The 17,054-nt window shown below is 43.8% G+C and overlaps 2 protein-coding genes across 4 annotated transcripts; one reads left to right on the top strand and one right to left on the bottom strand.

The window, feature by feature from the left end:
- Positions 1-644: 644 nt before the first annotated feature.
- Positions 645-8,071, bottom strand: LOC109878679 (DDB1- and CUL4-associated factor 7). Its single transcript, XM_020470890.2, has 7 exons — positions 6,674-8,071; positions 4,656-4,814; positions 4,333-4,444; positions 3,349-3,467; positions 2,401-2,610; positions 2,164-2,281; positions 645-2,062 (listed from the first exon to the last, which is right to left on the bottom strand). The coding sequence occupies exons 1-7, from the start codon at positions 6,809-6,811 to the stop codon at positions 1,890-1,892; spliced, it is 1,029 nt and encodes a 342-aa protein (XP_020326479.1). The 5' UTR covers positions 6,812-8,071; the 3' UTR covers positions 645-1,889.
- ccdc47 (coiled-coil domain containing 47) lies at positions 7,811-12,464 on the top strand. 3 transcript variants are annotated; one of them, XM_020477159.2, is made up of 12 exons: positions 7,811-8,199; positions 9,166-9,467; positions 9,594-9,686; positions 9,855-10,151; positions 10,236-10,301; positions 10,441-10,542; positions 10,669-10,779; positions 10,966-11,051; positions 11,218-11,276; positions 11,399-11,508; positions 11,666-11,833; positions 11,965-12,464. In XM_020477159.2, the coding sequence occupies exons 2-12, from the start codon at positions 9,174-9,176 to the stop codon at positions 12,043-12,045; spliced, it is 1,467 nt and encodes a 488-aa protein (XP_020332748.2). In that variant the 5' UTR covers positions 7,811-8,199; positions 9,166-9,173; the 3' UTR covers positions 12,046-12,464. The 3 variants fall into 3 exon arrangements, with proteins under 3 accessions (XP_020332748.2, XP_020332749.2, XP_020332750.2); XM_020477160.2 differs by having other exon boundaries at positions 7,838-8,142; XM_020477161.2 differs by having other exon boundaries at positions 7,908-7,930.
- Positions 12,465-17,054: the final 4,590 nt, after the last annotated feature.

Here is a 17,054-nt window from a genome sequence, read left to right as displayed (position 1 = left end):
AATAGCCGAATACACTAATACTGAAATTGTGAAAATTACGAGTGAGAAATGTTGGTGGGATGGAGTTTTGGCCTGCCTGGTGACATCACCAGGAAGTAAATGAGTTAATTGACCAATAAGAGCGTTCCCAACCTCTGCCCATAACGGCTAGTTTTCAGCAGGTTGACATTTGTCATGAATCTTGCCCTGGAGGCAGAACTGAGCTATTTCTGCTAAATGGGCCAGTTGCAAAGTCAAAATTGGTTATATCGTAAATAATGAATTTAAACAAAATTTTATTTTTGGTCTTAATTTAAGGTTAGGCATTAGGGTTAGCAGTGTGGTTAAGGTTAGGTTTAAAATGAGATGTTATGACTGTGGCTGTCAGCAGCTAGTGACAACTCTATAGAACTGCCTCCAGCGCAACATATTCCCCTACTTAACAGAAATCGAAATTTAATGTTGAGATCAAAACAGCTGTATTGGACCTTTAGGAACACTGCAGAGAGAAATGTAACGTTAGGAGCTGACAGAACTGTACCTGCTCACTGCAATACATTGCCATCTGCACATTGAAGTGACATTATGCCCACCTAAATAAACCATGACATCCTGACCTATCAGTGTGTATTCAGTGATGCAAATAACACTGACAACTACAAAAACACATGAAGGAATATTTATTAGTTAGAGCAAATTTGGTAATACAAACTTTTATGAAAAAAGCTACTACATGTAGATTTGCCTTATCAATATCTTGGTTCATATATTTAAGAATGTACATTTCCCCTTGTACAAACATGCTAAAAGGGGGTTGACCTTCGAGTACAGAGAACAATAAAAAGATAGGGATAGTGAAACACGAGAAAAAAAGGTTTCACTGTCCTTCAGTACTAGGCTAAGTAAACATATGTTTCACACAGTCTTGAATAGGAACTGCAGTTGTTCCAAGCAACTCTACTCAAAATGAAGAAAACATTATGAAGCTTGTTTTTGGTAGGTTCTGGTCTAGTCCAAAGGGGCTGATGGCAAAGTATCCAAACTGTGAGACATGCAACTGTGTGTTGAACACAGGAGGCTGCTGAGGGGAGGACAGCTCACAATAATGGCTGGAACGAAGCAAATGGAATGACATCAAACACCTGGAAACCATGTGTTATATGTATTTGATACCATTCCACTCCAGTCGTTAGACAAGCCTGTTCTCCCCAATTAAAGTACCACCAACTTCCTGTGGTATTGAACCAGAACACTTCAGTCACTTCACTATATGTCAGATTATCACAGTATAATCATGGAAGTGATCTGGTACCAGCAAACCATTTAAAAAAAAACACTTTAAATAATTATGAGGCCTTTAAATTAGCCTTATGGTTTCAAATTCAGAAGTCTACAACTGGATTCAAACCAGTTCAGAAAGACACCCAGATGATCCTAAATGACATTTTCTGACAGTGAGTGTCATTTTAAATCCAATTTCCTGACCCTAAATATGTCGTTATGTCATATAGCAAGCTAAAACAACAAGTTAAACACACTCAAGAGGCAGTCTTCAGTTGGAACTACACAGTTTCACTCCATAATGAATTGACCATCTAGAATTGTTGAACCCACTGATGCATTTTGGCGCTGTACAGACACTGTTGATTACCAAAACAAATAAAGATGACAACATACTCCTTTTGACACAGGGATTAGTTCTATCAAAAACAGAGTAAACCAGGACATTGTGGAGTGGGACAAAGTTCTCACCGCCTCCCATACGTACATCAATCAGCCAGGACAGAGTAGTGGTTTGAGGCAGTCCTGCAAGATTTACTTCCACTCAAAAAAACATGTCCAAGTTCTGAATCCACACATTGTCCTCATCCTCCACCCCTTCACATCCACACCTGAGGTGAAGGTTGGCTTTAGACCCGCAGGATCTCTAGGCAGTTGTTGTAGCCGATGGCGATCCAGTCAGGCTGGGTGGAGGCCCACTGGACGTTGTTGATCTCCCCCTCGGCTGTGTAGGCCAGAATAGGGTCCTCGATGGCCCTGGGCATCTGCTGGATGTCCCATATCAGCGCCTGGTGGTCGTCGGCTGAGGAAAAACATTATTATTACGCTGAAGGGAGAAGGTGAGAAGACTTAGAATGGGGTCTGAGGAAAGGTGAACTGGTGAAGAAGGTGTTTGTGCCTTACCTGCAGTGCAGATGTGACAGGAGGAGTGGGGAGCCCAGGCAATGCCGTTGACACAGGCCCGGTGGTTGTTGAGGCGGGCCACCGGCGTGCAGGGAACACGCACGTCCAGAATCACAACCTGAGACACACAGCACAGGAGAGAGATAACACATTAGATAGGGATAAGGAGAGGGAGCAACAAAGAGAGAATGGACAATACCAAACTGAAAGAGGAATGAGAGAGTAAAATAGACTGACCTCCATGCCGTCCATAGCCATGGTGGCCAGGTAGTTGGGGTCCTGTTTGTTCCAGCAGAGGCGCAGTAGGGGGTGGTGCTGGGGATCTTCATAGATGATGGTGCTGTGTTCTAGGTGCCGCAGGTCAAACATGCGTACTGAGCCGTCCGCTCCGACCGACGCAAACATGTCCCGACCACCGCCTGCGCGGCTGAACGCGATGTCATACACCTACAGACACAGAGAACACCACCAACATACAGAGTTATTACACTGGTATACCCACAGACACACCTTCAGACTTCATGACCAGGGGTTGGAACCAAAATTATTTCCCAATCGTTCGGTTCTGAACAGAACCCCTATTTGTTTTGTTCCAGTGGTCCGACCAGCATAATAAAATTCTGAACTGGTTGGAACCCAAAAAAAGTAACGGTTCATATTGCTCCTTTTGGTCAAATGTTTAGGCTGTAAAATAAACCCTATTCACATTTAGCTCATTCATTTGCTTCATAAATTAGTTCGGGTGGAGCAGCTTGCCGTGTGAGTGCAAGCTATTTGTTTACATGTTTAATTGGCCATTTAAGTGCAGGCGCGAGATAAGACAATTTCATGGGTGGAGAGAGAGAGAGAGAGGGGTGGACATGGAGGGGGCTTGGTTTGAAGTGCTAAACATCATGTGAATTGGGATGTGTTTAGGCTATTACTAGAATACCTTTAGAGTCGTAACTTCACTGAATTACATCATTAAATATTAGAAATATTTTTTTTACAAAAGAATAACGTTATTAATCGGTTCTCAAGATTTGGAATGAAGGATTTTCAAAAAATGTCATTATTTTCCGGTTTTCGGTTCTGCTCCCTGAACAGGTTCTAGCCCCTGCTCACAACAACTAGACTTTACTTACTCATTCATACAAGCAAACTAAACTTCAAGGCAAGGCTTATATTCCCCCTCAGCCCTCACACCTCTTTGTCATGAGCAATGAGCTGGGTCTTGACGTGGCCGGATACGAGGTTGACTCTGCCCAGCACTTGGCCAGTCTCCAACCCCCAGATAGTACAGGTGGTGTCAATGCTGGAGGTGCCTGTAATGGACAGATCAGAACCCGGATTAAAAACAGACACTCACCAAACAAAACTTCAACGTTTATTTGCATTAATCACTCTACACAACCAGCACTCATTTGAGACAGGCTTCTTTTATACCCAGGCATCTATTTCTATTATGCACACAGCTCAATAAAATGTTGAAAAGACGACCAGTTTGACCTGTATAAACATTATAATAACAAATCCATCGCAGATCAGACCTGCAAAGACTGCCTATCACACACACCCCATTTCACGCTTTAGCACCATTCATTTGATGCTGTGTTTTATTTTTGGTGGCGCCATGGCTTGCAACATTGACAGAATAGAAAATGTAATGCAGGACTGTGGGAATATCAGAGCTGTGTCCATGGTAACAGTTGTAAACAATTCATTTAGACCCAGCATTTATTTGATGAAATATGTGACGATGCCCAGATTTTATAAGTGACAGGCAGCTATTTGAGATTGTATTTAAACTGTTATATGCTACTTACTCTGACACACATGCTGTAGACACTGACAGCAAACCAATAGACTATATGCTAGAGCTGGGCAATATGGACAAACATCCATGTCACAATAAATGGACTAAATTATCACGATAACTTGAATGACAAGTATATAACATTAATGTGCACCACAGTAATTTTTTATATTACTCTTAAATCTACTACTTTGAATGTTGTAGCTGTCAATTGTTGTATTAACAATCACCCATATTAGCAAACTTATCTCATTTGAAACTTCACATTTACTGTAATGAACGAGATCAGCAAAATGTCCATGATATTTGGTCGGTGTCAATCATTTTCGGTTTATAGTCCCAGCTCTACTATATGCATATGGCCCATCTCTTACCCAGTAGATTAGGATCCACTTCATTCCAGTCAAACGAGGTGAGTGGGGCACAGAAGTCAGAGTTCTTGTTGTTATTCAGTAAGCATTCCAAACGCGTCTCTGTTTCACTGACCTAAGGGGTAAGATTTAACAAGCCATTAGATGCTATACAACAACGTAGAAAAGAGTCCCTCCTGGGCAAGTAACTGAGCTAGTGCAACTCCAGATGCTGCAAAAGGGACACAATAGTTAGAAGAGGGTGCAGGCCAAGGAGCGCCCAACATATGACATCTATTATGTTTACGAATGATTTAGTATCAAGGAGGCTGTGGGTGCATGCATACCCTCCAGATGCGCAGGTAGTCCCCGCTAGTGGCAAGCAGGTCTGGGTAAACACCCTTGCTGTCTGGGATCCACATGATCTTGGTGGTGGGGTAGGGGTGGTCAAAGGTGTTCCTGCAGATGAATTCTGAACTCTCCTCCTCCAGACCCACAATCTGCACCTGAAGAGAAACAAGAATTAAATCAGAAACTGCTCTTGATATAGTCGTGGCCAAAAGTTTTCAGAAAGACAAATATTAATTTTCAAAGTCTGCTGCCTCAGTTTGCATGATGGCAATTTGCATGTACTCCAGAACGTTATGATGAGTGCTGAAATGAATTGCAATTAATTGCTAAGTCCCTCTTTGCCATGCAAATGAACTGAATCCCCCAAAAACATCTCCACTGCATTTCAGCCCTGTCACAAAAGGACCAACTGACATGTCAGTGATTCTCTTGTTAACACAGGTGTGAGTGTTGACGAGGACACGGCTGGAGATCCCTCTGTCATGCTGATTGAGTTTGAATAACAGACTGGAAGCTTCAAAAGGAGGGTGGTGCTTGGAATCATTGTTCTTCCTCTGTCAACCATGGTTACCTGCAAGGAAACACGTGCCGTCATCATTGCTTTGCACAAAAAGGGCTTCACAGGCAAGGATATTGCTGCTAGTAAGAGTGCAACTAAATCAACCATTTATCGGATCATCAATAACGTCAAGGAGAGCGGTTCAATTGTTGTGAAGAAGGCTTCAGGGCGCCCAAGAAAGTCCAGCAAGCGCCAGGACCTTCTCCTAAAGTTGATTCAGATGTGGGATCGGGGCACCACCAGTACAGAGCTTGCTCAGGAATGGCAGCAGGCAGGTGTGAGTGCATCTGCACGCACAGTGAGGCGCAGACTTTTGGAGGATGGCCTAGTGTCAAGAAGGGCAGCAAAGAAGCCACTTCTCTCCAGGAAAAACATCAGACTGATATTCTGCAAAATTCTACAGAGATTGGACAGGGATTGGACTGCTGGGGACTGGGGTAAAGTCATTTTCTCTGATGAATCCCCTTTCCGATTGTTTGGGGCACCCGGAAAAAAGCTTGTCCGGAGAAGACAAGGTGAGCGCTACCATCCATCCTGTGTCATGCCAACAGTAAAGCATCCTGAGACCATTCATGTGTGGGGTTGCTTCTCAGCCAAGGAAGTGGGCTCACTCACAATTTTTCCTAAGAACACAGCCATAAATAAAGAATGGTACCAACACATCCTCCAAGAGCAACTTCTCCCAACCATCCAGTAACAGTTTGGTGACGAACAATGCCTTTTCAGCATGATGGAGCACCTTGCCATAAGGCAAGTGATAACTAAGTGGCTCGGGGAACAAAACATCGATATTTTGGGTCCATGGCCAGGAAACTCCCCAGACCTTATTCCCATTGAGAACTTGGGGTCAATCCTTAAGGGGCGGGTGGACAAACAAAACCCCACAAATTCTGACAAACTCCAAGCATTGATTATGCAAGAATGTGCTGCCATCAGTCAGGATGTTGCCCAGAAGTTAATTGACATCATGCCAGGGCGGATTGCAGAGGCCATGAAAAAGAAGGGTCAACACTGCAAATATTGACTCTCTGCATCAACTTCATGTAATTGTCAATAAAAGGCTTTGACACTTATGAAATGCTTGTAATTATACTACGGTATTCCATAGTAACATTTGACAAAAAATATCTAAAGACACTGAAGCAGCAAACTTTGTGGAAATTAATGTGTCATTCTCAACTTTTGGCCAGGACTACTATATAACAAGGAACAAATTACTTAGAACTTAAACACACTTCATACTGTTTCTATTCACTTTTTGGTCATGTTCATTCTTTGTGGGTGAACTCCTATAACATAGAAGCGAAGATCTGTTCTGGGTTCTGTTTATAACGAAGATCTGTTCTGGGTGGCCCACATCACAGCATTGTGTGATTCACGGTGGTCCCAAATAATTAGTTCGGATTCTACACTGGGACTGGTTAACAAAAATATGCAGTTCATCTTCTCACTCACCTTATTGTTATATTCTTCAACGAAACTTCCAAGGGCCAGGCGAAAGCGTTTGTCGGGACGAACGCTCCAGTTCATTGCATACACCGTCCATGGCGCTTCGTATTTGTAGATCTCTTTTCGCTTACCGTGGAGCGACATAGCTCAATAAACGAGCTCTTATATCAAATCCTTACCTATATCAATCAAAACAACTGTTTCCTTGGAACAAAATATACCCCACGGCTCGTTAGACTTTCCGAATTGAAGATTTGAACAGTTCAAAGGACAAAGGCTGTCAAACGACAGCTAGCTAGCAAACAGTCGTTAGTTATGGATACTACACTAGCCCAGTTAACGCCATTAGCTAGCTAGTAGCGCGTTGTACCGCGTGATAGCTATATCTCTGTCGGACAACGAAGGCGACGTTAAAGCTTAAACGAAGCTTCGAGACACACATTGGCTTACGGACAATAGTCTGAATTTGCTATTCGCTCGATTTTGATGATCCGGGTAAGTGAGCCTGCTTTTCGAATTGAGTCCCCTGCTAGCTTTGACCCGACTCCGACTTCAACAACACTGCTGCTGTAACCACAAAGAGGGGTGGGGGATCACTCTCCTCCCATCGAAGAAAATGTCGGCGGTGTGACGCTTGCTAGCTCATAGACTACAATCAACCCATTAAAGTGTGGAAATCATCATACCAATCACACCATTCTGAAAATATGCAAAGATGTTTAAAAAAAAACTATTTTAACAGCGTAACAGGGGTGGTGGACTCTGTTTGGGGATTGTGTCTAGAAGGGATATAGTTTATGTCACAAATAACTTTCCGTAACAGGTTAGGATAACTTACTCAGCAGGTTAGGAAAAGAGTTAGGCTGAGGTGAAATGCACAAAAATATATATATTCGTCAATTTGATAAACGCTATACAACTGGGAAACTACTTTTGAACAGTCTCGGAATTCCAAGTCTGGAACTCTGGCATCTTTCTAGCGCTCCGACTTTCCGACCCGAAAATCACTGGTGTTATTATTTCACCTCGTTTTCCCCCCCGAGTTCCCAGTTGTCTTGAAAGCACCATAAACTGATTATCCAATAGAAACCCCTAATCACACTTGTAGGCGGTGTCATGGCGACGTTGGTAGGCTAGCTAAACGTCAACGGGTAACGTCTCGGCCGAACTGCGCATGTGCACACTGTCAACTCAAAGACACTTCTTCGCTATAACGTTGTTTTTAACGAACATGAAAAAGTATCAGTTTGTCACTTTCACAAGGTTGGAGTAATAACATATTTAACTACTTACAATATCGGCTTGAATCTAGGCTGTGTCTTTAGATTTCGAGAAAATCAACAAGGAAGAAAATTTGACTTCTCAAACCCGGGGCTGGTCTGTTTCGCAAGCGGTCCATGAAGTCTCGCGAGGTTGCGCCTGCGTTTTTAGAAACTCTGTGGTAGAATCTACTGTCAAGAGGACTGTATTGAACAGTTAAGCGAACGACGACCTCAGCGTTTTCTATAGGAACGTATTTTAACACTCCATAGGTATTCATATAGCAAACGTTACATGTGTTGTTTTGCTTTAGTTTGATTCAACTTGATAAATCCGGCTATTGTTATAATGTCAGCCACTTATTAGCTATAGCGTGGCAATAACTTGGTTGGTAACGTTAGCTAGCTTGCTCGGTTAGAATGGGAAGAGATGGGGGTGGGACACGTTGGCTAATCAGTCAGTTATCTAGCTTGCTAGACTAACGTTAGTTAACCAGATTTTGTGAACTGTGTTGCATATTTGCTAGCTCTTTGTAATCTTAGCCATCTGAAATGTTCTATGATTTCAGCTAGCCACTCCAAGTCAAGCTAGCTAGCTAACAGTCAGAGAGTGGATTTGGCTAACAGCAGACAGCTAACTTTAGTTAGCTCACCTGAATGCGAAGCAAGATTTGTAGTTGTGGTTTGTTAAACTGGTAGTTATCTAGCATAATCGGACTACAGTGTCCAGAATGATGAATGATGATGTGTAAATCAAGAAAGCAACGCGAGCCATATATTTTTAGAATATTGATGACTTGGGGCCATTACCAACCACAGTCCATGTCCAGTCCGATTGATGAATAGATTCTATGGCGTTCAGACTGACACCTTTTTTAATTTAGGTAATTTGAAAGTGTCCAGACCTAGCTACCATTCTCTTGGATGTTGACCTTTTCAGTGGGAGTGGATGTAAGAGGCATGAAATTATAGATATGTGTTGTAAAAAAACAAGTTACTATCCTGGGCATGTAAATAAATCAACTCACAGTAATGCAGGTATTTATTGGAAACATCTTTGTGACAGCCAGCCTGTGTGAGACTGACTGAGGCATTCTGTCTAGTGCTGGTTTGACCTTCTGTCACCTCCAAACCCACCTGGTTTGACCTTTCCCTCCTTATTTGACCTTTCCCTCCTTATCTTCCTCCTGCTCTTCTCCTCCCACCTGTCCTCTCATTTTCCGGCCTGTGCTGGCACAGCTTCAACCATGAGGAGTGTGTACCTCTTGCTGCCCGCACTGCTACTTCTCCTGGCACTGCCCGTCTCCAGGGGACGCTACAACGATGACTTTGACGACGGGGAAGACCTGGCAGACTTTGCAGATGACAATGACTTTGCTGAGTTTGAGGATGTGAGCGAGGACACTGCGGCCGAGCCAGAGACGGCCCCTCCACCCCGTGGGGCCCCCCCTGCTCAGCCTGCTGAGGACGATGAGGACGAGGCCACAGTGGAGCTGGAGGAAGACGGACAGGAGGACGGCTTTGAGGATTCCGATACACAGGTTAGGGGCTGCTGTGGCCTGGTAGCTTGCATATGACCAGGGACAACTTAGTTGGCATACTATCCCATGCACTGTGTTTTTGGTTTGTGCCAGAACTAATCAATATTTATTTTTGTATTGCTGTAGGATCAAGACATGTACAGCAAGTACGATCCAGACGAGTTTGATGGCATGGAGAAGCCCAGCCAGTCCCTTAAAGACCCTCTGATCATCCACACAGTAAGTTCACTGTTAACACCAGACTAGTGACCATTAGGAACAGACCTATTTCTTAAACTGTACTCTGACAACCAAGAAGAAAATCCCTCTTAAATGTGAGTGCCAAGATCAAACATCCTTAATGTTGTGGTTGTCAAGGTAATGAGTCTGTCCGTCTTCCCCTTCCAGGTGCCGGCCCACCTTCAGAACAGCTGGGAGAGCTACTACATGGAAATTCTAATGGTGACGGGCCTGCTGGCCTATATCATGAACTACATCATCGGCAAGAACAAGAACAGCCGTCTGGCCACAGCCTGGTTCAACTCCCACCGAGAGCTCCTGGAGAGCAACTTTGCCTTGGTGGGTGACGATGGCACCAGTAAGGATGCAGTGAGCACCGGAAAGCTGAACCAGGAGAATGAGCACATCTACAACCTGTGGTGCTCAGGTCGAGTGTGTTGTGAGGGCATGCTCATCCAGCTTAAGGTATTTACAGTGTGTGAGTAAGAGAGAGAAAGTGTTTGTGTGAGAACTAGCTGCTGTTTCAATGTTTTCTCTGGTCTGTTCCAGTTTGTGAAGAGGCAGGACCTGCTGAATGTACTGGCCAGGATGATGAGGCCAGTCTGTGATCAAGTGGTGGGTACATATGATGCCTGCATACATGTACATCACCAGTCACATTGTCACTCACCTCAGCGCTTACAAATACTTTCCTAAAGGTAGACCTTTTCTGTTGTCTGACTTGCTGTATATTTCTGTCTCTTTTTCTTTGTAGCAAATCAAAGTTACTCTGAATGATGAGGACATGGATACGTTTGTGTTTGCTGTGGGCACCAAAAAGGCCATGGCCCGGATGCAAAAGGAGATGCAGGACTTGGTGAGGGGCGGGCCAACATCACTCTACATTCATTCAGCCTTCCAGACACTAATACTATCTATAAGCCTCAGGCTGCGTGGGTGTATGTATTGACCTGTCTTTGTTTGTGTGTCTGTCTGTCCCCAGAGTGAGTTCTGCAGTGACAAGCCCAAGTCAGGGGCAAAGTATGGCCTTCCTGAGCTCCTGGCCATCCTGACAGAGATGGGTGAGGTCACGGATGGTGTGATGGACAGCAAGGTGAGCAAGGGAGGGGACCTCTGTTGTGGCCTACTCACTACAGTGGGGACTTTGTCACTAGGCTATTGCAGAGTGGTCTCTTATTGTTTCTAGTGGGAGAATTTGACTTTAAGAGTACAGTGTGCTACAATTTGACAGACCCCTTGTTTTTCTTTCATTCACCCTTCCACTGTCTTTGTCTTTCAGATGGTTCATTATATCACCAACCATGCTGACAAGATCGAGTCCATCCATTTCTCTGACCAATTTTCTGGTACAAAAGTTGTGCAAGAGTAAGTGTGCCTGCAAGCAAGTCAGTTTTTCCACAACATATTAACTATATCACACCAATGTCCTTACTCCACCCCTACCTCTGGTCTTGTATTAGAGCCTCTTATGAAATTATGTACAGCTGTTTCTGTTACCTGAAGCTTCCTTCCCAACCCTGTTGTGTTTCAGGGATGGACAGCCCTTAAAACTGCCTGAGACCAAGAAGACGCTGCTGTTTACATTTAATGGTGAGCCAATTGTCTTCACTTGAAATGCTTTCCAACACTTGGCATGCAGCCGATTCACCATATTTGATACGTAGTGACTGAATGAAATGTTAACAAATGTTTTCCTGTGTTTGTGCATGTAGTGCCTGGCATGGGGAACACGTCTCCCAAAGACATGGACACTCTGCTACCCCTGATGAACATGGTCATCTACAGCATCGACAAGGTCAAGAAGCTCCGCCTCAACAGAGAGGTGAGAATGGCAGGATAATTACACTAGTCTCCTAGCACACCCTCAATCTGGCCTATTGGCAGACTTTAATTATTATAATTTTTTTATCTACAGTCTTCCTTTCATCCATCACTGCATCTCCTTGCTCCCCCTCTTTCTCCCTGTGTCTGTCCTCCAGGGAAAACAGAAGGCGGATAAGAACCGTGCCCGTGTGGAGGAGAACTTCCTGAAGCAGACCCACAATCAGCGCCAGGAGGCTGCTCAGACCCGACGGGAGGAGAAGAAGAGGGCTGAGAAGGAGAGGATCATGAGCGAGGAGGATCCTGAGAGACAGCGCCGCCTGGAGGTCAGCTCCACCACAGCCCACCAGCAGAACAACACACTGTAACATTACACATTGGAACACAGCACACTGTTCATCTTGACCTTCTTTGTACCTCTTGCTCTAACTGTCTATGGTGTTTCCCCCTTTTCCAGGAGGCTGCTCAACGTCGTGATCAGAAGAAGATTGAGAAGAAGCAGATGAAGATGAAGCAGATCAAAGTCAAAGCCATGTGAGGACAGACAGCTACAGGGATTCAATCACACAGCTCAGACGGTTTCCACTGCTTCCATCCATCTCTCTCACTTCAGCGCCCAGTTCTGGCTCACAGGCTCACACAGACATTCCCTTCTCCATGGGTGTGTCAAGCTTAGCTGTTTCTGTTCTCATGGAAACACTTTGTCCAATCAGAGTGGTGTTTTCCTTGGCTGTGAGTGAGCTGCTAGTGACAAGCGAGAGGGACAGAGGAGTTTTGCATATCAAGTCTGTCGCCATGACGACCCGCCATGACGAGTTTTTTTTTTGACTTTCTTCTGCCTAGGTTTTCATTGCTCTTTTCAAAGCAAGTCGGCTCAATGAGCCTATTAATCAAATCGACAGGGATTGGGGGTTGCACCTCTTGGTGGGAAATAAAATGCTCATATTTTAAAAGGAATGAAGGCATGTGAGGCCTGTGAGTTATTAAGTTAACACTGTGGATGCTACAAGACGAGATGCAAAGTATCCAATTTGAATTTATATCTACAGTGGGGAGAACAAATATTTGATACACTGCCGATCTTGCAGGGTCTCCTACTTACAAAGTATGTAGAGGTCTGTCATTTTTATCATAGGTACACTTCAACTGTGAGAGATGGAATCTAAAACAAAAATCTAGAAAATCACATTGTATTATTTTTAAGTAATTAATTTGCATTTTATTGCATGACATAAGTATTTGATCACCTACCAACCAGTAAGAATTCTGGCTCTCACAGAATTCCGGCTCTCACAGCTCTCACTGTTCTCCACTCATTACCTGTATTAACTGCACCTGTTTGAACTCGTTACCTGTATAAAAGACACCTGTCCACAGTCAATCAAACAGACTCCAACCTCTCCACAATGGCCAAGACCAGAGAGCTGTGTAAGGGTAGACCTGCACAAGGCTGGGATGGGCTACAGGACAATAGGCAAACAGCTTGGTGAGAAGGCAACAACTGTTGGAGCAATTATTAGAAAATGGAAGAAGTTCAAGATGACGGTCAATCACCCTCGGTTTGGGGCTCCATGCAAGATCTCACCTCGTGGGGCATCAATGATCATGAGGAAGGTGAGGGATCAGCCCAGAACTACACGGCAGGACCTGGTCAATGATCTTAAGAGAGCTGGGACCACAGTCTCAAAGAAAACCATTAGTAACACACACTACACCGTCATGGATTAAAATCCTGCAGCGCACGCAAGGTCCCCCTGCTCAAGCCAGCGCATGTCCAGGGCCATCTGAAGTTTGCCAATGACCATCTGGATGATCCAGAGCAGGAATGGGAGAAGGTCATGTGGTCTGATGAGACAAAAATTGAGCTTTTTGGTCTAAACTCCACTCACCGTGTTTGGGGGAAAAAGATGGATGAGTACAACCCCAAGAACACCATCTCAACCGTGGAGCATGGAGGTGGAAACATCATTATTTGGGGATGCTTTTCTGCAAAGGGGACAGGACGACTGCACCGTATTGAGGGGAGGATGGATGGGGCCATGTATAGCGAGATCTTGGCCAACAACCTCCTTCCCTCAGTAAGAGCATTGAAGATGGGTCGTGGCTGGGTCTTCCAGCATGACAACGACCTGAAACACACAGCCAGGGCAACTAAGGAGTAAGAAGCATCTCAAGGTCCTGGAGTGGCCTAGCCAGTCTCCAGACCTGAACCCAATAGAAAATCTTTGGAGGGAGCTGAAAGTCCGTATTGCCCAGGGGCTGCCCCAAAACCTGAAGGATCTGGAGAAGGTCTGTATGGAGGAGTGGGCCAAAATCCCTGCTGCAGTGTGTGCAAACCTGGTCAAGAACTACAGGAAACGTATGATCTTTGTAATTGCAAACAAAGGGTTCTGTACCAAATATTAAGTTCTGCTTTTCTTATGTATCAAATACTTATGTCATGCAATAAAATGCTAATTAATTACTTAAATCATACAATGTAATTTTCTGGATTTTTGTTTTAAATTCCGTCTCTCACAGTTGAAGTGTACCTATGATAAAAATGACAGACCTTTACATGCTTTGTAAGTAGGAAAACCTGCAAAATCGGCAGTGTATCAAATACTTGTTCTCCCCACTGTAAGTGACAGTCCTTACAAGTTATGTCTGTCTGGTGAATTTCTAAGCAAACAATAAAATGCACTGGAAGTTATTGAACAATCTCATTTCTGTCTTTTTTTTTATTTTTTAGAAGAGTTGTGTCTTGAGGGTAGGTGATTATAAATGGACCAATGGGATGGTAAGTCTAGCGCTAAATTTGACCCAAAGATCGAGTCCGCAGAGAGATTGTCTAGGCTACTGGGTTCAAACTAAGCTGTCCTGGTGGGCTTAATGTCAACTCCCTTGTCTCCTATACTGTACAGTAGCCTTTTTTGGAAACCACCATTTCTGCCAGCAAGTTGATTCTTATTGGGGAGGAAGTATTGTCATTTTTATGACCTAGTACTGTAGTTTAACAAAAACCCACCTAGGAAGTCATGTTGAGGACAATTTAATTAAGGATGCTTCAAGGTCACTGAAAAAAAATCTGCAGTAATACATACACTCTTTTCCATGTCTTCCTGACCGTTCTTGTTTATTTTTTAGCAGAAAGCTAGTTATCACACCCAGACACAAGGATGGTCAGCATTGGACAGTATGCGTTACCAATGCAGAGAGCTGAATGGCAGCATCTGATGCCAACTGATAATGTACTGTACTCCATCTTGGCCAGGAAGGGTTCCTTGATGTTGTCACTGAGGTGAGCGAAGGTCACATCCTTGAGGGGAATGGGGCCCACGTCAAACTCATCCAGCTTTGTGAACAAGAGACAGAAATTAGAGATGGCAAATCCTATGAGGTCGAGGGTCCCGCAAATCTGGAATAATGACTGAAGTCAAAGGCCCATGTGGCAATACAGGAGGTGTTCAACAACCCTACTCCGACATAAAAGTCGTGTAAAAACAATACCAACCATCAAACTGAAATGCACCACATCACACAGTCCTTTCGGAAAGTATTCAGACCCCTTGACTTTTTCCACATTTTGTAACGTTACAGCCTTATTCTAAAATGCATTAAATAAATAAATCCTCATCAATCGACACACTGAATGACAAAGGGAAAACAGGTTAATAGAAATGTTGACAAATGTACTAACAATAAAAGTATTCAGACCCTTTGCTATGAGACTCGAAATGGAGCTCAGTTGCATCCTGTTTCCATTGATCATCCTTGAGATGTTTCTACAACTTGATTGGAGTCCACCCGTGGTAAATGCACATGAGAAGGACCTTGGTCAGGGAGGTGACCAAGACCCCGATGGTCCCTCTGACAAAGCTCCAATGTGGAGATTGGGGAATAACCCAGAAGGACAACCATCTCTGCAGCACTCTACCAATCAGGCCTTTATGGTAAGTGGTGAGACGGAAACCACTGCTCAGTAAAAGGCACATGACAGCCCACTTGCAGTTTGCCAAAAGACACCTAAAGACTGTCAGACCATGAAATAAGACTCTCTGGTCTAATGAAACCAAGATTGAACTCTTTGCCCTGAAAGCCAAGCGTTACGTCTGGAGGATTCCTGGCACCATCCCTACGGTGAAGCATGGTGGTGGCAGCATCCTGTTGTGGGTATGTTTTTCAGCGACAGGGACTGGGAGACTAGTCAGGAATGAGGGAAAGATGAAAGGAGCATAATACAGAGATCCTTGATGAAACCTGCTCCAGAGCGCTCAGGACCTCAGACTGGGGCGAAGGTTCACCTTCCAACAGGACAACGACCCTAAGCACACAGCCAAGACTAGGCAGGAGTGGCTTCGGGACAAGTCTGAATGTCCTTGAGTGGGCCATCCAGAGCCAAGACTTGAACCCTAATATCTGTGCCAAACTTGTAGTGTCATACCCAAGAAGACTCAATGCTGTAATGCCAAATGTGCTTAAACAAAGTGCTGAGTAAAGGGTCTGATTACTTATGTAAATGTTATGTTTTATTTGTAATACATTTGCGAAAATGTCTAAACCTGCTTTAGATTTGTCATTATGGAGTATTGTGTGTATTGTGAGAAACAAAATGTGGTAAAAGTAAAGCGTCCTGAATACTTTCTGAATGCACTGTATCATGTATATTTTGTTAACCGCCCGGATGGCTTGGTCTTGGATGAGCTTATAGCACTTCCATTGCAAAATGAAAGCTCATTGTGTATTCAGCTCACTGTCTGGATCCATGCGATAACTGGAAGAGTAAAGTAGGAGATGGAACTTAAGTGTTTGTCAGTAATGTTACCTTTTTTTTTTTAAATCGTCATAGCAGGCACAGGTATACATGATGCTAGCTACATACTCGTATTTGATTAATAAACAAACATGTTTTCGCAAACCTTTGATAAAAATGATCACATCAATGTAGCTTCAAACGTCCGTTGTATACCTCTGGCTTACTGCAAACTTGCCCCCAGTCCGGTGCTGTTGTCAAAACAATGGCAACGTCACACACTAGCTAGTTGTGCTTTGCTGAGGAATATTTTATTTTTGTCCGCTCACACAGGAGTAATGTTTTTGTTTAAGGGTTGCAGCAGCAACCCTACTTCCCGCTGCTATGAACATAACCCTTTTTACTTATGTGACTTGTGTGATCATGTGTCTCGTTTCCCTGCGGTGCCATGCTTGGCCACATGATGGCAATGTTGTCACTTGATCGTTTCCTTGTGCAGCAGTTCTTTTTAAACTTCTTTGGTACTCCGTATGCATATAACTAAGTAAAGAAGTTCAAAACTGGAGGTATGAGAATAATTAAATAATACATTTTTCTGTGTCAAAGTCCTGCAAGTTATACTATGTGGAATGGGTATCTCTAAGGCCACATCTGATACATTGATCCGTAGATTCGCCACAAGTAGTCATAGACAAGAGATACGAATAGTTTTTAAAATCCTATACCTGAATGTAGTAGGCACATCCAACAGAAAAAAATGTAATATATTTTTAGTCGGTGACGTTTGTATTTTGACTGAGTTGACTGTTCCCTTT

The sequence above is a fragment of the Oncorhynchus kisutch genome, linkage group LG10, assembly GCF_002021735.2.
Source record: "Oncorhynchus kisutch isolate 150728-3 linkage group LG10, Okis_V2, whole genome shotgun sequence".
Lineage (NCBI taxonomy): Eukaryota > Metazoa > Chordata > Actinopteri > Salmoniformes > Salmonidae > Oncorhynchus > Oncorhynchus kisutch.
The sequence above is the reverse complement of the archived record's forward strand: the minus strand, read 5'-3'. Positions and strand labels throughout refer to the sequence as shown.

Excerpts from the sequence above, each read along its gene's own strand:
- LOC109878679 (XM_020470890.2), bottom strand. The coding sequence starts at position 6,811 with ATGTCGCTCCACGGTAAGCGAAAAGAGATCTACAAATACGAAGCGCCA. Across the intron at positions 2,611-3,348 it reads TCATTGCTCATGACAAAGAG|GTGTATGACATCGCGTTCAG; the intron begins GTGTGAGGGCTG and ends CTGTGTCTGTAG. Across the intron at positions 2,282-2,400 it reads TGGCTATGGACGGCATGGAG|GTTGTGATTCTGGACGTGCG; the intron begins GTCAGTCTATTT and ends TGTGTGTCTCAG.
- ccdc47 (XM_020477159.2), top strand. The coding sequence starts at position 9,174 with ATGAGGAGTGTGTACCTCTTGCTGCCCGCACTGCTACTTCTCCTGGCA. Across the intron at positions 10,152-10,235 it reads GCATGCTCATCCAGCTTAAG|TTTGTGAAGAGGCAGGACCT; the intron begins GTATTTACAGTG and ends GGTCTGTTCCAG. Across the intron at positions 10,780-10,965 it reads ATGGTGTGATGGACAGCAAG|ATGGTTCATTATATCACCAA; the intron begins GTGAGCAAGGGA and ends TTTGTCTTTCAG.